Below are 27,295 nucleotides of genomic sequence, written 5' to 3'. Positions count from 1 at the left end.
GGAGGAACTGAGGGAAATCCTTATTAGTCGGGAAATTGTGTTGGGAAAATTGATGGGATTGAAGGCCGATAAATCCCCAGGGCCTGATGGACTGCATCCCAGACTACTTAAGGAGGTGGCCTTGGAAATAGCTGATGCATTGACAGTCATTTTCCAACATTCCATTGACTCTGGATCAGTTCCTATGGAGTGGAGGGTAGCCAATGTAACCCCACTTTTTAAAAAAGGAGGGAGAGAGAAAACAGGGAATTATAGACCGGTCAGCCTGACCTCAGTTGTGGGTAAAATGATGGAATCAATTATTAAGGATGTCATAGCAGCGCATTTGGAAAGAGGTGACATGATAGGTCCAAGTCAGCATGGATTTGTGAAAGGGAAATCATGCTTGACAAATCTTTTGGAATTTTTTGAGGATGTTTCCAGTAGAGTGGACAAGGGAGAACCAGTTGATGTGGTGTATTTGGACTTTCAGAAGGCTTTCGACAAGGTCCCACACAAGAGATTAATGTGCAAAGTTAAAGCACATGGAATTGGGGGTAGTGTGCTGACGTGGATTGAGAACTGGTTGTCAGACAGGAAGCAAAGAGTAGGAGTAAATGGGTACTTTTCAGAATGGCAGGCAGTGACTAGTGGGGTACCGCAAGGTTCTGTGCTGGGGCCCCAGCTGTTTACATTCTACATTAATGATTTAGACGAGGGGATTAAATGTAGTATCTCCAAATTTGCAGATGACACTAAGTTGGGTTAAGTGTGAGCTGCGAGGAGGATGCTATGAGGCTGCAGAGCGACTTGGATAGGTTAGGTGAGTGGGTAAATGCATGGCAGATGAAGTATAATGTGGATAAATGTGAGGTTATCCACTTTGGTGATAAAAACAGAGAGACAGACTATTATCTGAATGGTGACAGATTAGGAAAAGGGGAGGTGCAACGAGACCTGGGTGTCATGGTACATCAGTCATTGAAGGTTGGCATGCAGGTACAGCAGGCGGTTAAGAAAGCAAATGGCATGTTGGCCTTCATAGCGAAGGGATTTGAGTACAGGGGCAGGGAGGTGTTACTACAGTTGTACAGGGCCTTGGTGAGGACACACCTGGAGTACTGTGTACAGTTTTGGTCGTCTAACTTGAGGAAGGACATTCTTGCTATTGAGGGAGTGCAGCGAAGGTTCACCAGACTGATTGCCGGGATGGCGGGACTGACATATCAAGAAAGACTGGATCAACTGGGCTTGTATTCACTGGAGTTCAGAAGAATGAGAGGGGCTCTCATAGAAACGTTTAAAATTCTGATGGGTTCAGACAGGGTAGATGCAGGAAGAATGTTCCCGATGTTGGGGAAGTCCAGAACCAGGGGACACAGTCTAAGGATAAGGGGTAAGCCATTTTAGGACTGAGATGAGGAGAAACTTCTTCACCCAGAGAGTGGTGAACCTGTGGAATTCTCTACCACAGAAAGTAGTTGAGGCCAATTCACTAAATATATTCAAAAATGAGTTAGATGTCGTCCTTACTACTAGGGGGATCAAGGGGTATGGCGAGAAAGCAGGAATGGGGTACTGAAGTTGCATGTTCAGCCATAAACTCATTGAATGGCGGTGCAGGCTCGAAGGGCCGAATGGCCTACTCCTGCACCTATTTTCTATGGTTCTATGTTTCTAATACCATGTGCCTTAATTTTGCACACCGATCTCTTATATGGGACCTTGTCAAAAGCCTTTTGAAAGTCCAAGTACACCACATCCACTGGTTCTCCCTTGTCCACTCTACTAGTTACATCCTCAAAAAATTCCAGAAGATTTGTCAAGCATGATTTCACTTTCACCGATCCTATCACTTCTTTCCAAATGTGCTGCTACTCCATCTTTAATAATTGATTCCAACATTTTCCCCACTACTGATGTCAGGCTAACCGGTCTATAATTACCCGTTTTCTCTCTGCCTCCTTTCTTAAAAAGTGGTGTGACATTAGCTACCCTCCAGTCTATAAGAACTGATCCCGAGTCGCTAGACTGTTGGAAAATGATCACCAATGCATCCACTATTTCTAGGGCCACTTCGTTAAGTACTCTGGGATGCAGACTATCAGGCCCTGGGGATTTATCGGCCTTCAATCCCATCAATTTCCCTAACACAATTTCCTCATTAATAAGGATTTCCTTCAGTTCCTTCTGACTGGACCCTCGGTCCCCTAATATTTCCGGAACATTATTTGTGTCTTCCTTCGTGAAGACAGAACCGAAGTATTTGTTCAACTGGTCCGCCATTTTTGTTCCCCATTATAAATTCATCTGATTCTGACTGCAAGGGACCCACGTTGGTCTTCACTAATCTTTTTCTCTTCACATATCTGTAGAAGCTTTTGCAGTTAGTTTTTATGTTCCCAGCAAGCTCTCTCTCGTACTCAATTTTCCCCCTCCTAATTAAACCCTTTGTCCTCCTCTGCTGAATTCTAAAATTCTCCCAGTCCTCAGGTTTGCTGCTTTTTCTGGCCAATTTATATGCCTCTTCCTTGGATTTAACACAATCGTTAATTTCCCTTGTTAGCCACGGTTGAGCCACCTTCCCCGTTTTATTTTTACTCCAGACAGAGATGTGCAATTGTTGAAGTTCATCCATGTGATCTTTAAATGTTTGCCATTGCCTATCCACTGTCAACCCTCTAAGTATCATTTGCCGGTCTATTCTAGCCAATTCACGCCTCATACCATCGAAGTTACCTTTCCTTAAGTTCAGGACCCTAGTTTCTGAATTAACACTGTCACTCTCCATCTTAATAAAGAATTCTACCATATTATGGTCACTCTTCCCCAAGGGGCCTCGCACAACAAGATTGCTAATTAGTCCCTTCTCATTACACATCACCCAGTCTAGGATGGCCAGCTCCCGAGTTGGTTCCTAGACATATTGGTCTGGAAAACCATCCCTAATACACTCCAGGAAATCCTCCCCCACCGTATTGCTACCAGTTTGGTTAGCCCAATCTATATGTAGATTAAAGTCTGGTCCCTGGGCATTGCCCCTCGATGGACTATGGACCCCCTCCTGGGCACTGCCCCTTGCTGGGGTACGGGGCTGCCTCTCCCCGGACGGTCACAATGGGGATCCTGCATTGCATTGGGGTGACTCTCAGGTGGAGTGTAAAATGGACAGCCGGAGTGCTGCCCCTGGAAACCAATCTCACCCTCTGGTCCTTGGGGGCATCGTGTGTAGTCCCAACCCCAGGGCTCACTGGGCAGTGATCAGGAGCAGGAACCCTGGCTGATTTCCCCTCTCTCTAACCCAGGGGTCACTGGGCAGTGATCAGGAGCAGGAACCCTGGCTGATTTCCCGTCTCTCTATAACCCAGGGGTCACTGGGCAGTGATCAGGAGCAGGAACCCTGGCTGATTTCTCCTCTCTCTCTAACCCAGGGGTCACTGGGCAGTGATCAGGAGCAGGAACCCTGGCTGATTTCCCCTCTCTCTAACCCAGGGGTCCATGGGCAGTAATCAGGAGCAGGAACCCTGGCTGATTTCCCCTCTCTCTAACCCAGGGGACACTGGGCAGTCATCAGGAGCAGGAACCCTGGCTGATTTCCCCCTCTCTCTAACCCAGGGTTCACTGGGCAGTGATCAGGAGCAGGAACCCTGGCTGATTTCCCCTCTCTATAACCCAGGGGTCACTGGGCAGTGATCAGGAGCAGGAACCCTGGCTGATTTCCCCTCTCTCTAACCCAAGGGTCACTGGGCAGTGATCAGGAGCAGGATCCCTGACTGATTTCCCCTCTCTCTAACCCCGGGGTCACTGGGCAGTGATCAGGAGCAGGAACCCTGGCTGAATTCCCTTCTCTCTAACCCAGGGTCACTGGGCAGGGATCAGGAGCAGGAACCCTGGTTGATTTCCCCTCTCTCTAACCCAAGGGTCATTGGGCAGTGATCAGGAGCAGGAATTCTGGCTGATTTCCCCTCTCTCTAACCCCGGGGTCACAGGGCAGTGATCAGGAGCAGGAACCCTGGCTGATTTCCCCTCTCTCTAACCCAGGGGTCACTGGGCAGTGATCAGGAGCAGGAACCCTGGCTGATTTCCCCTCTCTCTAACCCCGGGGTCACAGGGCAGTGATCAGGACCAGGAACCCAGGCTGATTTCCCCCTCTCTAACCCAGGGGTCACTGGGCAATGATCAGGGGCAGGAACCTTGGCTGATTTCCTCTCTCTCTAACCCAGGGGTCACTGGGCAGTGATCAGGAGCAAGAACCCTGGCTGATTTCCCTTCTCTCTCTAACCCAGGGGTTACTGGGCAGTGATCAGGAGCAGGAACCCTGGCTGATTTCCCCCTCTCTCTAACCCCAGGGTCACTGGGCAGTGATCAGGAGCAGGAACCCTGGCTGATTTCCCTCTCTCTCTCTAACCCCGGGATCACTGGGCAGTGATCAGGAGCAGGAACCCTGGCTGATTTCCTCTCTCTCTAACCCAGGGGTCACTGGACAGTGATCAGGAGCAGGAACCCTGGCTGATTTCGCCCTCTCTAACCCAGGGGTCACTGGGCAGTGATCAGGAGCAGGAACGCTGGCTGATTTCCCCTCTCTAACCCCGGGGTCACTGGGCAATGATCAGGAGCAGGAACCCTGGCTGATTTCCCCTCTCTCTAACCCAGGGGTCACTGGGCAGTGATCAGGAGCAGGAACCCTGGCTGATTTCCCCTCTCTCTCTAAACCTGGGGTCACTGGGCAGTGATCAGGAGCAGGAACCCTGGCTGATTTCCCCTCTCTCTAACCCAGGGGTCACTGGGCAGTGATCAGGAGCAGGAACCCTGGCTGATTTCCCCTCTCTCTAACTCAGGGGTCACTGGGCAGTGATCAGGAGCAGGAACCCTGGCTGATTTCCCCTCTCACTAACCCAGGGGTCACTGGGCAGTGATCAGGAGCAGGAACCCTGGCTGATTTCCTCTCTCTCTAATCCTGGGGTCACTGAGAAGTGATCAGGGGCAGGAACCCTGGCTGATTTCCTCTCTCTCTAACCCTGGGGTCACTGGGCAGTGATCAGGAGCAGGAACCCTGGCTGATTTCCCTCCATCTCTAACCCAGGGGTCACTGGGCAGTGATCAGGAGCAGGAACCCGGGCTGATTTCCCCTCTCTCTCTAACCCAGGGGTCACTGGGCAGTGATCAGGAGCAGGAACCCTGGCTGATTTCCCCTCTCTCTCTAACCCAGGGGTCACTGGGCAGTGATCAGGGGCAGGAACCCTGGCTGATTTCCTCTCTCTCTAACCCAGGGGTCACTGGGCAGTGATCAGGAGCAGGAACCCTGGCTGATTTCCTCTCTCTCTAACCCAGGGGTCACAGGGCAGTGATCAGGAGCAGGAACCCTGGCTGATTTCCCCTCTCTCTAACCCCGGGGTCACAGGGCAGTGATCAGGAGCAGGAACCCTGGCTGATTTCCCCTCTCACTAACCCAGGGGTCACTGGGCAGGGATCAGGAGCAGGAACCCTGGCTGATTTCCCCTCTCTCTAACCCAGGGGTCACTGGGCAGGGATCAGGAGCAGGAACCCTGGCTGATTTCCCCTCTCACTAACCCAGGGTCACTGGGCAGTGATCAGGAGCAGGAACCCTGGCTGATTTCCCCTCTCTAACCCGGGGGTCACTGGGCAGTGATCAGGAGCAGTATCCCAGCTGGTTTTACTTCTCAATGACCCTCGGCTGCAGTGACTGCGATCAGCTGATGCAGCAACAACTGTGAATACAAATTGGGATCCTGCTGATCAGAATAGCATCCAATCCCATCCTGTTTCTTCCATCACACCCAATCCATTCACCACCAGGTGTCACTCACTCTCTGGGTGTCACTCTCTCTCTCTGGGTGTCGCTCTCTCTCTCTGGGTGTCACTCTCTCTCTCTGGGTGTCACTCTCTCTCTGGGTGTCACTCTCTCTCTCTGGGTGTCACTCTCTCTCTGGGTGTCACTCTCTCTCTGGGTGTCACTCTCTCTGGGTGTCACTCTCTCTCTCTCTGGGTGTCACTCTCTATCTCTGGGTGTCACTCTCTCTCTCTGGGTGTCACTCTCTCTCTGGGTGTCACTCTCTCTCTGGGTGTCACTCTCTCTCTCTGGGTGTCACTCTCTCTCTCTCTGGGTGTCACTCTCTCTCTGGGTGTCACTCTCTCTCTCTGGGTGTCACTCTCTCTCTCTCTGGGTGTCACTCTCTCTCTGGGTGTCACTCTCTCTCTGGGTGTCACTCTCTCTCTGGGTGTCACTCTCTCTCTCTGGGTGTCACTCTCTCTCTGGGTGTCACTCTCTCTCTCTGGGTGTCACTCTCTCTCTCTGGGTGTCACTCTCTCTCTGGGTGTCACTTTCTCTCTGGGTGTCACTCTCTCTCTCTGGGTGTCACTCTCTCTCTGGGTGTCACTCTCTCTCTCTGGGTGTCACTCTCTCTCTGGGTGTCACTCTCTCTCTCTGGGTGTCACTCTCTCTCTCTGGGTGTCACTCTCTCTCTGGGTGTCACTCTCTCTCTCTGGGTGTCACTCTCTCTCTCTGGGTGTCACTCTCTCTCTCTGGGTGTCACTCTCTCTGGGTGTCACTCTCTCTCTCTGGGTGTCACTCTCTCTCTGGGTGTCACTCTCTCTCTCTGGGTGTCACTCTCTCTCTGGGTGTCACTCTCTCTCTGGGTGTCACTCTCTCTCTGGGTGTCACTCTCTCTCTCTGGGTGTCACTCTCTCTCTCTGGGTGTCACTCTCTCTCTGGGTTTCACTCTCACTCTGGGTGTTACTCTCTCTCTCTGGGTGTCACTCTGTGTCTAGGTGTCACTCTCTCTGGGTGTCGCTCTGTGACTAGGTGTCACTCTCTCTCTCTGGGTGTCACTCTGTGTCTAGGTGTCACTCTCTCTCTGGGTGTCACTCTGTGTCTAGGTGTCACTCTCTCTCTCTGGGTGTCACTCTGTGTCTAGGTGTCACTCTCTCTCTGGGTGTCGCTATGTGACTAGGTGTCATGTGCCCCTTTGGTGCAGAATGTCTGACATGAGATATTGTTGCTTTGTCCTGATTGCTCAGTGAATGCACCGCCTGGTGGAATAGCCCATCACTCTCTGCCCAGACCTCCAGCCCGGGGTTTACTCGGTTCCTCAGGGCCATGGAGAATGAACAAGTAACAGAGCAAGGCAGCGGTGTGGGAGGGAGGGAGAGCCCCTGAGGGTGAGTGAGAAACGGTTTACGCTGTGTTGTGGTTGCAGAGATGGGCGAGGCCTGGAACCCCGAGTGGGAGATGACAGTGGACGACCTTCTGGCTTACGACCTTCCTGCCTCCAGTCACTTCATCAAACAGGTAAACGGGGTCATCACTTCCCAGCTGGAGCATTGCCCTCACAGTAAATCTGCCAGAGGGGAACGGAGTGGGGAGTGGAGGGGAGGCGAGTGCAGGAGAGGACGAGGGGTGGGGAGGGGAGGGGAAAGAGGGGAGTGCAGGAGAGGACGAGGGTACTGGAGGGGAAAGAGGAGTGGAGGGGAGGGGAGTAGGGAGTGGAGGAGAGGATGAGGGGAGGGGAGCAGAATGGGGAGGAAGGGGAGGAGAGCAGAGTGGGGAATGGAGGGGAAAGGGGAGTGCAGGAGAGGACGAGGGGAGGGAAGTGGGGAGGGGAGGGGAGAGTGGGGAGTGCAGGAGAGGACGAGGGGAGGGGAGGAGAGAGTGGGGAGTGCAGGAGAGGACGAGGGGAGAGTGGGGAGTGCAGGAGAGGATGAGGGGAGGGGAGGAGAGAGTGGGGAGTGCAGGAGAGGACGAGGGGAGGGGAGGAGAGAGTGGGGAGTGCAGGAGAGGACGAGGGGAGTCGGGAGTGCAGGAGAGGACGAGGGGAGGGGAGGAGAGAGTGGGGAGTGCAGGAGAGGACGAGGGGAGGGGAGGAGAGAGTGGGGAGTGCAGGAGAGGACGAGGGGAGGGGAGGAGAGAGTGGGGAGTGCAGGAGAGGACGAGGGGAGGGGAGGAGAAAGTGGGGAGTGCAGGAGAGGACGAGGGGAGAGTGGGGAGTGCAGGAGAGGATGAGGGGAGGAGAGAGTGGGGAGTGCAGGAGAGGACGAGGGGAGGGGAGGAGAAAGTGGGGAGTGCAGGAGAGGACGAGGGGAGAGTGGGGAGTGCAGGAGAGGACGAGGGGAGGGGAGGAGAGAGTGGGGAGTGCAGGAGAGGACGAGGGGAGGGGAGGGGAGGAGAGAGTGGGGAGTGTAGGAGAGGACGAGGGGAGGGGAGGAGAGAGTGGGGAGTGCAGGAGAGGACGAGGGGAGTAGGGAGTGCAGGAGAGGACGAGGGGAGGGGAGTGGGGAAGCGGAGGAGAGGGGAGGGGAGTGGGGAAGCGGAGGAGAGGGGAGGGGACCTCGATGGGGAGGGTTTAAATTAGCTTGGCTGGGGGATGGGAGCCTGAATGTTTATTCAGTAGGGAGGGGAGAAAAGCTGGAATTAGAAAGCACAAAAGTAGGAAGTGAATTTGAAGGACAGAGGAAACTAGCAGGTAAAAGGGTGAAAAAACAAATTTAAAGGCTCTTTGTCTAAACACGTAGCATTCGTAACAAAATAGATGAGTTGTCAGTGCAAATAGATACAAATGGGTACGATCTGATCGCCATTACAGAGATGTGGTTGCAAGGTGACCAAGGCTGGGAACTGAATATTCAGGGGTATTTGACAATTCGGAAGGAGAGACAGAAAGGAAAAGGAGGTGGGGTAGCACTGTTAAATATAGCATGGCATCAGTGCGTTCGTGAGAAACGATATTGGCTCAGAGGATCAAGATGTTGAATCAGTTTGGGTGGAGATCAGGAATGATAAGGGGAAAAAGTCGCTGGTGGGCATAGTCTTTCGGCCCCCTAACAGTAGCTACACTGTTGGACGGAGTATAAATCAAGAAATAATGGAGGCTTGTAATAAAGGAACGGCAAAAATCGTGCGATTTTTGTTGTGTATCTGTAAAGCATGCACTCCCATGTTCCGCCACCAGGGAGCTCATCCCCTGAAGTCCCGAGGGATCCCAGCATCCTTTGGGAGCACTGTATATAAGCCGGCCCCTAAGGCCTGTTACTCACTCTGGAGTGTCTTATTAAAGACTGAGGTCACTGTTACTTTAACCTCCCTGTGTGCAGTCTCATCTGTGTTAGGAACACAATAACTGGCGACGAGTATACGAATCCAACGCAAAGATGCAGCAAACTGTGGGCATCCTGGAGAAGTTCTCGGAGAGTGAGGACTGGGAAGCCTGTGTTGAACGGCTAGACCAGTACTTTGTAGCCAACAAGCTGGACGGAGAAGGAAGCTCTGCAAAAAGGAGAGCGGTCCTCCTCACAGTCTGTGGGGCACCGACCTACAGCCTCATGAAGAATCTTCTGGCTCCAGTGAAACCCACAGATAAGTCGTATGAGGAGCTGTGTACACTGGTTCATGAGCATCTTAACCTGATGGCAAGGTATCGGTTCTACACGTGCCAGCGATCTGAAGGTCAGGAAGTGGTGAGCTACGTCACCGAGCTAAGGCGACTTGCAGGACAATGTGAGTTTGATGGCTACCTGGAGCAGATGCTCAGAGACTTTTTTGTACTGGGCATTGGCCACGAGACCATCCGACGAAAACATTTGACTGTAGAGACACCGACCCTCAGTAAGGCCATTGCGATAGCACAGGTGTTTATGTCCACCAGTGATAACACCAAACAAATCTCTCAGCACACAAGTGCTTGCAATGTTCATAAATTAACTAGAACTGGGTTAGCGAGCAGAAATGTACAGGGCAGAACCCACGAGTCTGCAACTGCCAGCAGGCCTCAGGTGACCCAGATGACTCAGAGTCCCCAACAAAGGATGAATGCAAGGCAATTCACACCTTGTTGGCATTGTGGAGGCTTCCATTCAGCCGATTCATGCTGCTTCAAAGGTATGCTTGCAAGAGCTGTGGAACAATAGGGCACCTCCAACGAGCTTGCAAACGAGCTGCAAGCTCTGCAAAGCCTGCTAACCACCAAGTGGCAGAGGAAGATCAGTCCATGGTGGATCAAAGCAATTTCAAGCCTCAGAGAGAGGAGGCAGATGCTGAAATGCACACATTTTCGATGAAATGTCCACCTATAATGCTAAACGTAAACTTGAATGGCTTACACGTAGCCATGGAACTGGACACTGGCGCTAGCCAATCCATCATGAGTAACAAAATGTTTGAGAGACTGTGGTGCAACAAGGCATTCAGACCAGCCCTGAGCCCCATCCACACGAAACTGAGAACGTACACCAAAGAGCTTATTACTGTCCTGGGCAGTGCCATGGTCAAGGTCACCTACGAGGGCACGGTGCATGAACTGCCACTCTGGATTGTCCCGGGCGATGGCCCCACACTGCTTGGAAGGAGCTGGCTGGGCAAAATCTGCTGGAACTGGGATGACATCCGAGCGCAATCACATGTCGATGAGGCCTCATGTACCCAGGTTCTTAACAAATTTCCTTCCCTTTTTGAGCCATGCATTGGAAACTTTTCCGGGGCGAAGGTGCAGATCCACTTGGTCCCAGAGGCACGACCCATTCACCACAAGGCGCGAGCGGTACCTCACATGATGAGGGAGAGAGTGGAAATCGAGCTGGACAGGCTGCAATGCGAGGGCATCATCTCCCCAGTGGAATTCAGCAAGTGGGCCAGCCCGATTGTTCCAGTGCTCAAAAGTGATGGCACGGTCAGGATTTGCGGCAATTATAAAGTAACTATTAATCGTTTCTCGCTACAGGACCAATACTCGCTACCTAAGGCAGACGACCTATTTGCGACGCTGGCAGAAGGCAAGATGTTCACCAAGCTCGACCTGACTTCGGCCAACATGACGCAGGAGCTGGAGGAGTCTTCGAAGGGCCTCACCTGCATCGACACGCACAAGGGACTGTTCATCTACAACAGATGCCCATTTGGAATTCGGTCGGCTGCAGCGATCTTCCAGAGAAACATGGAGAGCCTACTCAAGTTGGTATCACACACGGTGGTCTTTCAGGACGACATATTAGTCACGGGTCAGGACACTGTCGAGCACCTACAAAACCTGGAGGAAGTCCTCCAGGGACTGGATCGCGTAGGACTGTGGCTGAAGAGGTCGAAATGCGTCTTCATGGCAACAGAAGTGGAGTTTTTGGGGAGAAAGATCACGGCGGACGGCATTCAGCCCACAGACGCCAAGACAGAGGCTATCAGGAACGTGCCCAGGCCACAGAACGTCACGGAGCTGCGGTCGTTCCTGGGACTCCTCAACTATTTTGGTAACTTCCTACCGGAGTTAAACACCCTCTTAGAGCCCCGACATGTGTTATTGCGCAAAGGTGAGAACTGGGTATGGGGAAAAAACCAAGTAATTGCTTTTGAGAAAGCCAGAAACATTTTATGCTCCAACAAGCTGCTTGTATTGTATAACATAGAAACATAGAAACATAGAAAATAGGTGCAGGAGCAGGCCATTCAGCCCTTCTAGCCTGCACCGCCATTCAATGAGTTCATGGCTGAACATGAAACTTCAGTACCCCCTTCCTGCTTTCTCGCCATAACCCTTGATCCCCCGAGTAGTAAGGACTTCATCTAACTCCCTTTTGAATATATTTAGTGAATTGGCCTCAACTACTTTCTGTGGTAGAGAATTCCACAGGTTCACCACTCTCTGGGTGAAGAAGTTTCTCCTCATCTCGGTCCTAAATGGCTTACCCCTTATCCTCAGACTGTGACCCCTGGTTCTGGACCTCCCCAACATTGGGAACATTCTTTCTGCATCTAACCTGTCTAAACCCGTCAGAATTTTAAACGTTTCTATGAGGTCCCCTCTCATTCTTCTGAACTCCAGTGAATACAAGCCCAATTGATCCAATCTTTCTTGATAGGTCAGTCCCGCCATCCCGGGAATCAGTCTGGTGAACCTTCGCTGCACTCCCTCAATAGCAAGAATGTCCTTCCTCAAGTTAGGAGACCAAAACTGTACACAATACTCCAGGTGTGGCCTCACCAAGGCCCTGTACAACTGTAGCAACACCTCCCTGCCCCTGTATTCAAATCCCCTCGCTATGAAGGCCAACATGCCATTTGCTTTCTTAACCGCCTGCTGTACCTGCATGCCAACCTTCAATGACTGATGTACCATGACACCCAGGTCTCGTTGCACCTTCCCTTTTCCTAATCTGTCACCATTCAGATAATAGTCTGTCTCTCTGTTTTTACCACCAAAGTGGATAACCTCACATTTATCCACATTATACTTCATCTGCCATGCATTTGCCCACTCACCTAACCTATCCAAGTCACTCTGCAGCCTAATAGCATCCTCCTCGCAGCTCACACTGCCACCCAACTTAGTATCATCCGCAAATTTGGAGATACTGCATTTAATCCCCTCGTCTAAATCATTAATGTACAATGTAAACAGCTGGGGCCCCAGCACAGAACCTTGCGGCACTCCACTAGTCACTGCCTGCCATTCTGAAAAGTACCCGTTTACTCCTACTCTTTGCTTCCTGTCTGACAACCAGTTCTCAATCCACGTCAGCACACTACCCCCAATCCCATGTGCTTTAACTTTGCACATTAATCTCTTGTGTGGGACCTTGTCGAAAGCCTTCTGAAAGTCCAAATATACCACATCAACTGGTTCTCCTTTGTCCACTTTACTGGAAACATCCTCAAAAAATTCCAGAAGATTTGTCAAGCATGATTTCCCTTTCACAAATCCATGCTGACTTCGACCTATCATGTCACCATTTTCCAGATGCACTGCTATGACATCCTTAATAATTGATTCCATCATTTTACCCACTACTGAGGTCAGGCTGACCGGTCTATAATTCCCTGTTTTCTCTCTCCCTCCTTTTTTAAAAAGTGGGGTTACATTGGCTACCCTCCACTCCATAGGAACTGATCCAGAGTCAATGGAATGTTGGAAAATGACTGTCAATGCATCCGCTATTTCCAAGGCCACCTCCTTAAGTACTCTAGGATGCAGGCCATCAGGCCCTGGGGATTTATCGGCCTTCAATCCCATCAATTTCCCCAACACAATTTCCCGACTAATAAAGATTTCCCTCAGTTCCTCTTCCTTACTAGACCCTCTGACCCCTTTTATATCCGGAAGGTTGTTTGTATCCTCCTTAGTGAATACCGAACCAAAGTACTTGTTCAATTGATCCGCCATTTCTTTGTTCCCCGTTATGACTTCCCCTGATTCTGACTGCAGGGGACCTACGTTTGTCTTCACCAACCTTTTTCTCTTTACATACCTATAGAAACTTTTGCAATCCGCCTTAATGTTCCCTGCAAGCTTCTTCTCGTACTCCATTTTCCCTGTCCTAATCAAACCCTTTGTCCTCCTCTGCTGAGTTCTAAATTTCTCCCAGTCCCCAGGTTCGCTGCTATTTCTGGCCAATTTGTATGCCACTTCCTTGGCTTTAATACTATCCCTGATTTCCCTAGATAGCCACGGTTGAGCCACCTTCCCCTTTTTATTTTTACGCCAGACAGGAATGTACAATTGTTGTACTTCATCCATGCGGTCTCTAAATGTCTGCCATTGCCCATCCACAGTCAACCCCCTAAGTATCATTCGCCAATCTATCCTAGCCAATTCACGCCTCATACCTTCAAAGTTACCCTTCTTTAAGTTCTGGACCATGGTCTCTGAAATTACTGTTTCATTCTCCATCCTAATGCAGAATTCCACCATATTATGGTCACTCTTCCCCAAGGGGCCTCGCACAATGAGATTGCTAATTAATCCTCTCTCATTACACAACACCCAGTCTAAGATGGCCTCCCCCCTAGTTGGTTCCTCAACATATTGGTCTAGAAAACCATCCCTTATGCACTCCAGGAAATCCTCCTCCACCGTATTGCTTCCAGTTTGGCTAGCCCAATCTATGTGCATATTAAAGTCACCCATTATAACTGCTACACCTTTATTGCATGCACCCCTAATTTCCTGTTTGATGCCCTCCCCAACATCCCTACTACTGTTTGGAGGTCTGTACACAACTCCTACTAACGTTTTTTGCCCTTTGGTGTTCTGCAGCTCTACCCATATAGATTCCACATCATCCAAGCTAATGTCTTTCCTAACTATTGCATTAATCTCCTCTTTAACCAGCAATGCTACCCCACCTCCTTTTCCTTTTATTCTATCCTTCCTGAATGTTGAATACCCCTGAATGTTGAGTTCCCAGCCCTGATCATCCTGGAGCCACGTCTCCGTAATCCCAATCACATCATATTTGTTAACATCTATTTGCACAATTAATTCATCCACCTTATTGCGGATACTCCTTGCATTAAGACACAAAGCCTTCAGGCTTGTTTTATTAACACCCTTTGTCCTTTTAGAATTTTGCTGTACAGTGGCCCTTTTTGTTCTTTGCCTTGGGTTTCTCTGCCCTACACTTTTCCTCATCTCCTTTCTGTCTTTTGCTTTTGGCTCCTTTTTGTTTCCCTCTGTCTCCCTGCATTGGTTCCCATCCCCCTGCCATATTAGTTTAAATCCTCCCCAACAGCACTAGCAAACACTCCCCCTAGGACATTGGTTCCAGTTCTGCCCAGGTGCAGACCGTCCGGTTTGTACTGGTCCCACCTCCCCCAGAACCGGTCCCAATGCCCCAGGAATTTGAATCCCTCCCTGCTGCACCACTGCTCAAGCCACGTATTCATCTGCGCTATCCTGCGATTCCTACTCTGACTATCACGTGGCACTGGTAGCAATCCCGAGATTACTACTTTTGAGGTCCTACTTTTTAATTTAGCTCCTAGCTCCTTAAATTCGTTTCGTAGGACCTCATCCCTTTTTTTGCCTATGTCGTTGGTACCAATGTGCACCACGACAACTGGCTGTTCTCCCTCCCATTTCAGAATGTCCTGCACCCGCTCCGAGACATCCTTGACCCATGTAAAAGACTTGTGCTAGCATGTGATGCGTCATCGTACGGAGTCAGGTGTGTATTACAACAAGCTAACATTGCGGGGAAGTTGCAACCTGTCGCCTGTGCTTCCAGGAGCTTGTCTAAGGCCGAGAGGGCCTACAGCATGATTGAGAAAGAGGCATTAGCGTGTGTGTTCGAGGTAAAGAAAATGCATCAGTACCTGTTTGGCCTCAAATTTGAGCTGGAAACTGATCACAAGCCCCTCATATCCCTGTTCAGTGAAAACAAGGGGATAAATACTAATGCCTCAGCCCACATACAAAGGTGGGCACTCGCGCTATCAGCGTATAACTATACATCCGCCAAAGGCCAGGTACCGAGAACTGTGCGGATGCTCTCAGTCGGTTGCCATTGCCCACCATGGGGGTGGAAATGGCACAGCCTGCAAACTTGTTGATGGTGGCGCAGCCCACAGACTTGTTGATGGTCATGGAAGCGTTTGAAAATGATAAATCACCTGTCACGGCCACCAGATTAGGACTTGGACCAGCCAAGATCCTCTGCTGTCCCTGGAAAAAAAAACTGTGTACCGCATGGGAGCTGGGCCAGCATCCCCGTTGAAATGCAAGAGCCAATCAAGCTGTTCCAACAGCGAAAGGACGAGCTGTCCATTCAGGCAGACTGCCTGTTATGGGTAACCGCATAGTGCTACCAAAAAAGGGCAGGGAGACGTTCACCTCGGATATTCAAAAAGGAGTTAGATGTAGTCCTTACTACTAGGGGGATGAAGGGGTATGGCGAGAAAGCAGGAATGGGGTACTGAAGTTGCATGTTCAGCCATGAACTCATTGAATGGCGGTGCTGGCTCGAAGGGCCGAATGGCCTACTCCTGCACCTATTTTCTATGTTTCTATCTCCACAGCACACACCCGGGTATAGTAATGATGAAAGCGATAGCCAGATCCCACGTGTGGTGGCCCGGAGTCCTGTGTACGGCAATGCAGCATATGTGCTCAGTTGAGCAACGTGCCCAGAGAGGCACCACTAAGTTTGTGGTCCTGGCCCTCCAGACCATGGTCGAGGATCCATGTCGACTATACGGGCCCGTTTCTCAGTAAAATGTTCCTGGTGGTGGTGGATGCTTTTTCAAAATGGATTGAACGTGAAATAATGTCGGGAAGCACCGCCACCGCCACCATTGAAAGCCTGAGGGCCATGTTTGCCACCCACGGCCTGCCTGACATACTGGTCAGTGACAACGGGCCATGTTTCACCAGTGCCGAATTTAAAGAATTCATGACCCGCAATGGGATCAAACATGTCACCTCGGCCCCGTTTAAACCAGCCTCCAATGGGCAGGCAGAGCGGGCAGTTCAAACCATCAAACAGAGCCTTAAACAAGTCACAGAAGGCTCACTCCAAACCCGCATGTCCCGCATGAGACCCCACTCACTCACAGGGGTGCCCCCGGCTGAGCTACTCATGAAAAGGACACTTAAAACCAGACTCTCGCTGGTTCACCCTAACCTGCATGATCAGGTAGAGAGCAGGCGGCAGCAACAAAATGTAAACGATGGTCGCGCCACTGTGTCACGGGAAATTGATCTGAATGACCCTGTATATGTGCTAAACTATGGACATGGTCCCAAGTGGATCGCGGGCACGGTGATAGCTAAAGAAGGGAGTAGGGTGTTTGTAGTCAAACTAGACAATGGACAAATTTGCAGAAAGCACCTGGACCAAACGAGGCTGCGGTTCACAGACTGCCCTGAACAACCCACAGCAGACACCACCTTTTTTGAGCCCACGACACACACCCAAAGGATCAATGACACCACGCCGGACCAGGAAATCGAACCCATCACGCCCCACAGCCCAGCAAGGCCAGGCTCACCCAGCAGCCCTGCAGGGCCCACAACACGCCAGCCCAGTGAGGGCACAGCCAACACACCAGAACAGACATTTGTACCGAGGCGGTCCACCAGGGAAAGAAAGGCTCCCGACCGCCTCACCTTGTAAATAGTTTTCACTTTGACTTTGTGGGGGCGATGTGATGTTGTATATCTGTAAAGCATGCACTCCCATGTTCCGCCACCAGGGAGCGCATCTCCTGAAGTCCCAAGGGATCACAGCATCCCTTGGGAGCACTGTATATAAGCCGGCCCCTAAGGCCTGTTCCTCACTCTGGAGTGTCTTATTAAAGATTGAGGTCACTGTTACTTTAACCTCCCTGTGTGCAGCCTCATCTGTGTTAGGACGACAATAATTTTAACCTTCATATTGATTGGACAAAGCAAATTGACCAGGGTAGCCTTGAGGAGTTCATAGAGTGTACCCGGGATAGTTTCCTTGAACAGTACGTTGCGGAACCAACCAGGGAGCAGGCTATCTTAGATCTGGTACTGTGTAATGAGGGAGGATTAATAAACGATCTCATAGTAAAGGATCCTTTAGGAATGAGTGACCATAATATGGTTGAATTTCAAATTCAGTTGGAGGATGAGAAAGTTTGTTCTCAAACCAAGTTCCTGATCTTAAATAAAAGAGATTACAAAGGTATGAGGGCAGAGTTGGCTAAAGTGGGCTGGGAAAATAGACTAAAGTATGGGTCGGTTGATGAGCAGTGGCAGGCATTTAAAGAGACATTTCATAACTCGCAACAGAAATATATCCCAAGGAGAAGGAAAGACTGTAAGAGAAGGGATAACCATCCGTGACTAACTAAGGAAATAAGGGAGGGTATCAAATTGAAAACAAGGACATACAATATGGCCAAGACTAGTGAGAGGCCAGAGGATTGGGAAACTTTTAAAAACCAGCAGAGACTGACTAAAAATGATTTAAGAGAGGGACGATAGATTATGAAAGTAAACTAGCAAGAAATATAAAAACAGATAGTAAGAGTTTCTACAGGTACATAGAAAGGAAAAGAGTGGCTCAAGTAAATGTTGGTCCCTGGAGGATGAGACTGGGGAATTAATAACGGGGAACAGGGAAATGGCAGAGACATCGAACAAATATTTTGTATCAGTCTTCACGTTAGAAGACACTAAAAACATCCCAATGGTGGATAATCAAGGGGCTATCGGGAGGGAGGAACTTAATACAATCACTATCACTAATGAAGTAGTACTTGGTAAAATAATGGTGGACAAGTCCCCTGGACCTGATGCCTCACATCCTAGGGTCTTAAAAGAAGTGGCAGAGATAGTGGATGTAATCTGCCAAAATTCCCTGGTTTCTGGGGAGGTCCCAGCAGATTGGAAAGCTGCAAATGTAATGCCCCTATTTAAAAAAGGAGGCAGACAAAAAGCAGGAAACTATAGACCAGTTAGCCTAACATCCGTGGTTGGGAAAATGCTGGAGTCCATTATTAAGGAAGCAGTAGCAGGACATTTGGAAAAGCATAATTCAATCAAGCAGAGTCAGCATGGTTTTATGAAAGGGAAATCATGTTTGCTAAATTTGCTGGAGTTCTTTGAGGATGTAATGAACAGGGTGGATAAAGGGGAACCAGTGGATGTGGTGTATTTGGATTTCCAGAAGGCATTTGATAAGGTGCCACATAAAAGGTTACTGCACAAGATAAAAGTTCATGGGGTTGGGGGTAATATATTGGCATGGATAGAGGATTGGCGAACTAACAGAGAACAGAGAGTCGGGATAAATGGGTCATTCTCTGGTTGGCAAACAGTAACTAGTGGGGTGCCACAGGGATCGGTGCTGGGACCTCAACTATTTACAATCTATATTAATGACTTGGATGAAGAGACTGAGTGTAATGTGGCCAAGTTTGCTGATGATACAAAGATGGGCGGGAAAGTAAATTGTGAGGAGGACACAAAAAATCTGCAAAGGGATATAGACAGGCTAAGTGAGTGGGCAAATATTGGGCAGCTGGAGTATAATGTGGGAAAATGTGAGGCTATCCACTTTGGCAGAAATAATAGAAAAGCAAATTATAATTTAAATGGAGAAAAATTGCAAAGTGCTGCAGTACAGAGGGACCTGGGGGTCTTTGTGTCTGAAACACAAAAAGTTAGTATGCAGGTACAGCAAGTAATCAGGAAGGCAAATGGAATGTTGGCCTTTATTGCAAGGAGGAGAGAGTATAAAAGCAGAGAAGTCCTGCTACAACTGTACAGGGTATTGGTGAGGCCACACCTGGAGTACTGCGTGCAGTTTTTGTTGTGTATGGAGAAAGAGTCAGACTGAACACTGTGAGCTCAAAATAACATGTGAACTTAGTCTTTTATTGCAGGTCTCCAGAGTGCCTCTCCGACCTGTGAAGCCTCCTTAAATACCTGTGCTCCCAAGGGACTCCAGAGGATGAGCCCTCTGGTGGCTGTACAGAGTAAATACAAGTCCACATATATAACAGTTTTGGTCTCCGTATTTAAGAAAAGATATACTTGCATTGGAGGCTGTTCAGACAAGGTTCACTCGGTTGATTCCGGAGATGAGGGGGGTGACTTCTGAGTATAGGTTGAGTAGTTTGGGCCTCTACACATTGGAGTTCAGAAGAATGAGAGATGATCTTATTGAAACTTATAAGATAATGCAGGGGCTCGATAAGGTGGATGAAGAGAGGATATTTGTACTCATAGAGGAAACTAAAACTAGGGGACATAGTCTCAGAATAAGGGGCCGCCCAGTTAAAACTGAGATGAGGAGGAATTTCTTCTCTCAGAGGATTGTAAATCTGTGGAATTCTCTGCCCCAGAGAGCTGTGGGGGCTGGATCATTGAATATATTTAAGATGGAGATAGACAGATTTTTGAGCGATAAGGGGATAAAGGGTTATGGAGAGCGTGCAGGGAAGTGGAGCTGAGTCCATGATCAGGATCAGCCATGATCTTATTGAATGGTGGAGCAGGTTCGAGGGGCCAAATGGCCGACTCCTGCTCCTATTTCTTATGTTCTTGTGCTCTTACATTTTTATGAGAGAGGGGAGGGGAGTGGCGCAGGAGAGAGTAGGAGGAGAGTGGGGGGGAGAGGAGGGGAGAGTAGGTAGGGGGCCTGCATGTTGTCGTGGAGCAGGCGAAGGATGTTGACAAACTTTTGGGGGCATCCGAAACGGAGGAGGACGCTCCATAGAGCCTCGTGGTTGACCGTGTCAAAGGCCTTTGTAAGATCGAAAGAGGCCATGTATAAGGGCTGGCGCAGCTCCCTGCATTTTTCCTGCAGATATACCACCAATGATGCCTCCGCAAGATCCTGCAAATCCCCTGGGAGGACAGACGCACCAACATCAGCGTCCTCGTCCAGGCCAACATCTCCAGCGTAGAAGCACTGACCGCACTCGATTAGCTCTGCTGGGCAGGTCACATTGTTCGCAAGCCAGACACGAGACTCCCAATGCAAGTGCTCGACTCGGAGCTCCTTCACGGCAACCAGCTGAGCCAGACTGCACCGGCCCACACAGAGATGCTCGTCTGCATCAGGGCCATCTAAACTCAGAGCTGCTCGAGGTCATCCTCCAATGCCATCTGAAGCATCCTCACTGGAAGCTCAGCAGACTGCCACCTCCCAAGCTGTAGCCACTGGGGGGACACTTTGTAGGAGCACTAGGATAGGAAAATGAGCAAACGAGACAGGCACCAACAACTTGCATTTATATGATGTCATTAAGTGAGGATATGGGGAGCGGAGAGCAGTGGTTTGGATTTGGTTTACGGAGTGTGCAAGGTGGGAGGCTGATTAGGAGAGCATTGGAATAGTCGAGTCTAAAGGTACTAAAGGTGTGGATGAAGGTTTCAACAGCAGTGTAGCTGAAGCAGGGATGGAGATGGGAGATGTTACAGAGATGGAAGTAGACTGTCTTGGGTATATTGGATCATCTAACGGTCAAAATTGCAAACACTCTGATTCACCCTTATACAGTGGCCAGGAAATGGATGAAGTTGTTGGCTGGAGAACAGAGTTTGTGGCAGGAATTGAAGACACAATGGCTTTGCTCTTCCTAATATTGAATTGGAGTAAATTTCCCCTCCTCCAATACTGGATGTTGGACAAGCAGCATGACAAAGGCGGATTAGTTGGTTTTTTTTGTCGATGCAGGCAGCATTTGACAATATTTGATAAAATTCTGGATGTTTGTCTTGCAGTGGAGTGAGGTCATGATGCACAAGTCGAGAGTGACGCAAGGCAGTGGTTGTAATGGATTGTGAAACTTTGGGTGAATAGGGAATGGAAGGGCTGATTTAGCTGAAGGGCTCCTCGATAAACTAATCTTGGAGCTCGGGCAGGTAAGGGCTCTGGTTGTCTCTGCCTCCTTTTCCTCCTCCTGATCGTCCCCTGTACTTGTTGCTGCTCAGGTGGTCCCTCATGATGGAGAAGTTACGCAGCATGCAGATGACAACAAATCTGGATACGAGCTCAGGGAAACTCCTCTGGCACGATCCGAACAGTGGAAGCATTGCTTAAGCATGTCAATTGTTTGCTCGATGATATTCCTTGTGGCAGCATTGCAGCTACTGGCCATGTCCGGAGGGGTTATACATTGGCGCCCAATAGTCAACCTGCAATTTGCTGTTCTGGTTGGAATAAAGGCGGCAAAATGGAGTGGCGCAGGATGAAAGACTGCTGCCAGGATACCTAGAAACATAGACATTTACAGTGCAGGAGGAGGCCATTCCGGCCCATCGTGTCCTCACCGGCCGACAAAGAGCCACACGGCCCTCGGTCAGCAGCCCTGAAGGTTACATATAAACCTATAAACAATGACGGAAAGGCAAAGAGCACCCAGCCCAACCAGTCCGCCCCACACAACTGCGACACCCCTTATACTGAAACATTCTGCACTCCACCCCAACCAGAGCCATGTGATCTCCTGGGAGAGGCAAAAACCAGATAAAAACACAGGCCAATTAGGGAATAAAATCTGGGAAAATTCCTCTCCGACCCACCAGGCGATCGACACTAGCCCAGGAGATCACCCTGGCCGTATTCTATTCCCTGCAGTACTTGCCATCGTATCTAAATTACCAGCTGGGCACAGACCTGCATGATGCACTGCCTGTGGCCACAAACCAGCTGAACGTAGAGGCAGTGGAATCCATTTCAACTGATAAAAGTATCAAGCTGGTGATAGGGGGCATTCAAGGCAATGTGTGCCCAGTCAGTGGACCCTGTACCCTGCAGAATGTGGGTGAAACCTCTTGCTCTCAGGTGCTGCTTCACACTGACCATAGGAAGGAGATGTAGCTGTTCAGAGAGAGCATTGGTGAGCTCCCTGATATATCTGTGAACTACAAACTGTGTACTGCAGGTGTACACCGCAGCTACAATTTCCGAAATAAAAAAATAATTTCCGAATTTATACCAAGAGATATGTAGGTTTATACAAAATTGCATTAATTAGCCTATAAAATGGATAAATGTTGCTGGGTCTAAACTGCTCGTGATCCTGTTTGTTCCAGATCTTGACCAAAGCGAGGAAGGACTTTGACCTTCAGCAACTTCTGCTGTCGGTGGAGAACTTTTGGAAGCATTACGAGTTCAGACTCGTCACGCACATTGCGGTGGTTCATTACCAGGAGTCTCGACCCGACAAATCCAAACAGCCCAACGGTGAAAAGCTTCAGCAGCCTGGGGAAGATTGGGCTGCGAAAGACAGTGGAACTTTAGTACTTATCGGTAAGAATGGACTGGCATAGCCTGGAAAATGTAAGATTCTCAGGCACGCTAACACCACATTGTGCCTCAAATTAACCATCCGTTTCACATAGACCAGTCCCAGCCACCCCCAGCCGGGTCAATCTGCCCTGATAACTCGAACCTCTCGGTTCCAATATCCTCTGATACTCCATGGTCCTACACTACGTTAACATAACTGTCCTGCTTTTTCAATTCTATCCCTCTAGAAATGAACCCCCGTGCTCGGATTGCTGTTTAATGGCCTTATTAACCCGCGTCACTATTTTCAGTGATCCGTGTATCTGTAGCACCCCCCCAGATCCCTCGGTTCCTCCACCATTCGCACTCTTATTTCCAAGGAGTATGTTGCCTCCTTATTCTTCCTAAGAAAATATACCACCTCACACTGATCGGTATTGAAGTTCATTTGCCAAATGCACGCCCATTCTGCAAGTTTATTAAGGCCTTTCTGTATTTTGTCTCAATCCTCCTCGCTCCCTAATTTGGGGTCATCCGCTAATTTTCATTGATGTCAATTGTGAGCAACAGTGGTCACAGCGCTGATCCTTGTAGCATTCGATAAAGTGCCACACAAAAGGTTACTGCAGAAGATCGAGGTAAGCGGAGTCAGAGGAAATGTATTAGCATGGATAGAGAATTGGCTGACTAACAGAAAGCAGAGAGTCGGGATAAATGGGTCCTTTTCGGGTTGGAAATCGGTGGTTAGTGATGTGCCACAGGGATCGGTGCTGGGACCACAACTGTTTACAATATACATAGATGACCTGGAAGAGGGGACAGAGTGTAGTGTAACAAAATTTGCAGATGACACAAAGATTAGTGGGAAAGCGGGTTGTGTAGAGGACACAGAGAGGCTGCAAAGAGATTTGGATAGGTTAAGCGAATGAGCTAAGGTTTGGCAGATGGAATACAATGTCGGAAAATGTGAGGTCATCCACCTTGGGAAAAAAAACAGTAAAAGGGAATATTATTTGAATGGGGAGAAATTACAACATGCTGTGGTGCAGAGGGACCTGGGGGTCCTTGTGCATGAATCCCAAAAAGTTAGTTTGCAGGTGCAGCAGGTAATCAGGAAGGTGAATGGAATGTTGGCCTTCATTGCGAGAGGGATGGAGTGCAAAAGCAGGGAGATCCTGCTGCAACTGTATAGGGTATTGGTGAGGCCGCACCTGGAGTACTGCGTGCAGTTTTGGTCACCTTTCTTAAGGAAGGATATACTAGCTTTGGAGAGTGTACAGAGACGATTCACTAGGCTGATTCCGGAGATGAGGGGGTTACCTTATGATGATAGATTGAGTAGACTGGGTCTTTACTCATTGGAGTTCAGAAGGATGAGGGGTGATCTTATAGAAACCTATCAAGAAAGACTGGATCAACTGGGCTTGTATTCACTGGAGTTCAGAAGAATGAGAGGGACCTCATGGAAACGTTTAAAATTCTGTCGGGTTTAGACAGGTTAGATACAGGAAGAATGTTCCCAATGTTGGGGAAGTCCAGAACCAGGGGTCACAGTCTGAGGATAAGGGGTAAGCCATTTAGGACCGAGATGAGAAGAAACTTCTTTACCCAGAGAGTGGTGAACCTGTGGAATTCTCTACCACAGAAAGTAGTTGAGGCCAATTCACTAAATATATTCAAAAGGGAGTTAGATGAAGTCCTTACTCCTCGGGGGATCAAGGGTTATGGCGAGAAAGCAGGAAGGGGGTACTGAAGTTTCATGTTCAGCCATGAACTCATTGAATGGCGGTGCAGGCTAGAAGGGCTGAATGGCCTACTCCTGCACCTATTTTCTATGTTTCTAATAAAAGGGATAGACAAGATAGAGGCAGAGAGGTTGTGCCCACTGGTCGGGGAGACTAGAACTCGGGGGCACAGCCTCAAAATACGGGGGAGCCAATTTAAAACCGAGTTGAGAAGGAATTTCTTCTCCCAGAGGGTTGTGAATCTGTGGAATTCTCTGCCCAGGGAAGCAGTTGAGGCTAGCTCATTGAATGTATTCAAAATCACAGATAGATAGATTTTTAACCAATAAGGGAATTAAGGGTTACGGGGAGCGGGCGGGTAAGTGGAGCTGAGTCCACGGCCAGATCAGCCATGATCTTGTTGAATGGCGGAGCAGGCTCGAGCGGCTAGATGGCCTACTCCTGTTCCTAATTCTTATGTTCTTATGAACAACACTTCCCAGCAAGTGTGTGTCTGAGAAACCAATGTCGCCACTAAGCAGCCACGCTGCAGTCCCGAGCTCCTGCACGTCCAGCTCACCGGCTTTCAAATGGGAAAAACCGTGCAGCACTTTGAATGGACCGTGCAACATTGTCTTTTACCCACACACTCGGTTTTGTGTTTTGCAGCCAGCTTGTTGTCCATTCTGCTGCCTGTCCTCTCACTCCGCATTCTCTGACCACAGTCAGGAGTCAGTTGCTTATCCAGGGCTTTTTGCAAATCCAAATATATTACATCTACTACATTGCCCTTATCTACCCTTACTTCAGTAAGGTTAGTTCAGCATGACCATCCCTTTATTATATTGTCAGTTTCTATTACATCTTTGAGTCAGGATTCCATTATCTTTCCCACCGCCGATGTTAAGTTGTCTGGTCTACAGCTCCCTGGACTTGTTCCATCTCCTCATCACATCATATCAGCTGTCTGCCAGTCCTCTGACACTATTCCTTTTCTAATGAATTTATGATGTAATTTGTGACTTTGTTGAGGGCCGTTTCAGTGCTGTGGCAGGGGAAGGAACCTGATTGGATGGATTCGAGCATGGAGCTGTGGGGAAGGTGGGGCACCCCCGCACACGAGGACTGGCCAGGAAAGGGAGGTTGGAGTTGGGGTGGGAGTTTGCAAAGACGGGAGGGGTCAAAGGTGCCTTTTTTAGTAACCACAGGAAAACTGGGGAGGATGCAGTGAAATCTCTGACTGGTCCTGAGGTTCTGGGCAGGTCCTTGTTGTGGGAGAAGCTCAGGTGATGGAAGAGCCCCACGGTGCAGAACATTGACATGGCTGAGAAAAGTCCAGGTGTAACAGACATTAGTGATACTAACCTTGGGTCGAAACAAGACTGCGGAGTGTAGAAGGAAGGGAAAGCTGATGGTTTGGCTGTCTTGGCATCCTTGGAAATGAGTGGGAGCTGGCGATGGGGCGGTGACTCTGGATGCCAAAAGCTGGAAGGAGCAGGTTGAGATTGTCAGGTGACAAACTTGGAGCTTGGAAGATTACGGGGCTGAGTTCAGAGGGAGAGTGACCGTGGGTGTAACAATAAAATGGACCAGATTGGCTGATATACGAGAGAGGCTAGAGGTGGGAGATGAGAATCTAACGTGTCTTTGTCTGACTGGCCCAGAGATGGAAAGGCTGAGGTGGTACACTGACGACAGTTTGATGACACTGAGCATGATCAGCTCGACCGCAGCCGCTGGAAATACGCAGGAGGAAGCCGAGAAACTCATGGAAATGATCCAGCATTTCGGTGAGTCATGTGACCTACAGTGCAACATCGCCACCTGCCCCCCCCGCTAATCCCACGCCCCCCACCCCCCGCTAATCCCGCCCCCTGTAATCCTGCCCCCCCCCGCTAATCCCGCCCCCTGTAATCCCGCCCCCCGCTAATCCCGCCCCCCCCGATGACCTCCCCCCTTCCCCCCACACCCAGTAAACCCACCCCCCTCCCCACGGTAATCCCACCCCCCTGTAATCCCGCCCCCTGTAATCCTGCCCCCCGCTAATCCCGCCCCCCCCGGTGACCTCCCCCCTTCCCCCCACCCCCAGTAAACCCACCCCCCTCCCCACGGTAATCCCACCCCCCGGTAATCCCGCCCCCTGTAATCCTGCCCCCCGCTAATCCCGCCCCCCCCGGTGACCTCCCCCCTTCCCCCCAGTAAACCCACCCCCCTCCCCCCGGTAATCCCACCCCCCGGTAATGCTGCCTCCCGGTAATCTCGCCCCCCCCCCCCCGTAATCCCACCCCCATTAATCCCGCACCCCCCGGTAATCCCGAACCCCATTGACTCCAGACGAGTGGCACATCATTCTCAGTGCTACCCCCGCTCATTACTCCCACACTCCACCATTACTCACCCAGTCCTTCGACAGCCCAGAACAACCCCATCCACTACCCAATCCCAAGGGCCATCCTCCCAATGCCCTCACACCACAATCACCCTGCTCCTCACATATACCACCACCCATTACCAAAGGTGTACAGTACAGAAACACAGATGAAGGCTGTGTCCTGGGCCGGGGTTCCTCCTGCCTTTGGTGTTTCCATGTCCCCTTTCCTTGTTCCCCAGGCGAGCTGCTGGACCTGTGGAAGATGTTTCAGGATAAGTGGGTCTTCCTGCACCAGCTGTTTTATGAGATGGAGCTGAATGCTCGGAAGCCAGACCCACAGCTGGTGAGTGAGCACCGAGAGAACGTCAGCACGGCCGATAACCTCGGCCTTCTCCAGTCGCAACAATCCCCTTTAATCTAGGCCCAAAGGACCCATCTCTCTTCTCTCTGTCAGCGAAACACTCTCAGTTACCAGGCACAAAGCGGAGGAGAAGGGCGGACAGAGATCCACGATGCTGGGTCTCGGACCCTTTGCATTGGCGTTGGGGGGGGGGCAGGGGGGTGGGAGCGAGGGGGTGAGGACAAGGTGGTGGGAGAGCGAGAGGGGGTGGGAGCGAGGGGGCGGTCAAAGTGGTCAGGGTGAAGGGGTGGGGGCGATGGTGTGAGGGCGAGGGGGAAGGGGCGAGGGGGTGAATGAGCGAGAGGGGAGCGAGGGGAAGGAAAGGGAGGAGAG

The 27,295-nt window shown here is 50.1% G+C and overlaps 1 protein-coding gene across 1 annotated transcript in view; it reads left to right on the top strand.

The window, feature by feature from the left end:
- Nucleotides 1-27,295, top strand: part of LOC139274681 (dynein heavy chain domain-containing protein 1) — a 454,628-nt gene that overhangs the window by 264,811 nt on the left and 162,522 nt on the right. Inside the window, exons 17-20 of the mRNA XM_070891360.1 lie at nucleotides 7,197-7,288; nucleotides 22,272-22,488; nucleotides 25,856-25,981; nucleotides 26,802-26,905. Of these exons, the coding sequence (XP_070747461.1) occupies nucleotides 7,197-7,288; nucleotides 22,272-22,488; nucleotides 25,856-25,981; nucleotides 26,802-26,905 (539 nt within the window). The remainder of the gene's footprint in view (nucleotides 1-7,196; nucleotides 7,289-22,271; nucleotides 22,489-25,855; nucleotides 25,982-26,801; nucleotides 26,906-27,295) is intronic.

The sequence above is a fragment of the Pristiophorus japonicus genome, chromosome 10 (genome assembly GCF_044704955.1).
Source record: "Pristiophorus japonicus isolate sPriJap1 chromosome 10, sPriJap1.hap1, whole genome shotgun sequence".
NCBI lineage: Eukaryota > Metazoa > Chordata > Chondrichthyes > Pristiophoridae > Pristiophorus > Pristiophorus japonicus.
This window is presented reverse-complemented; position numbering and strand designations above follow the sequence as displayed.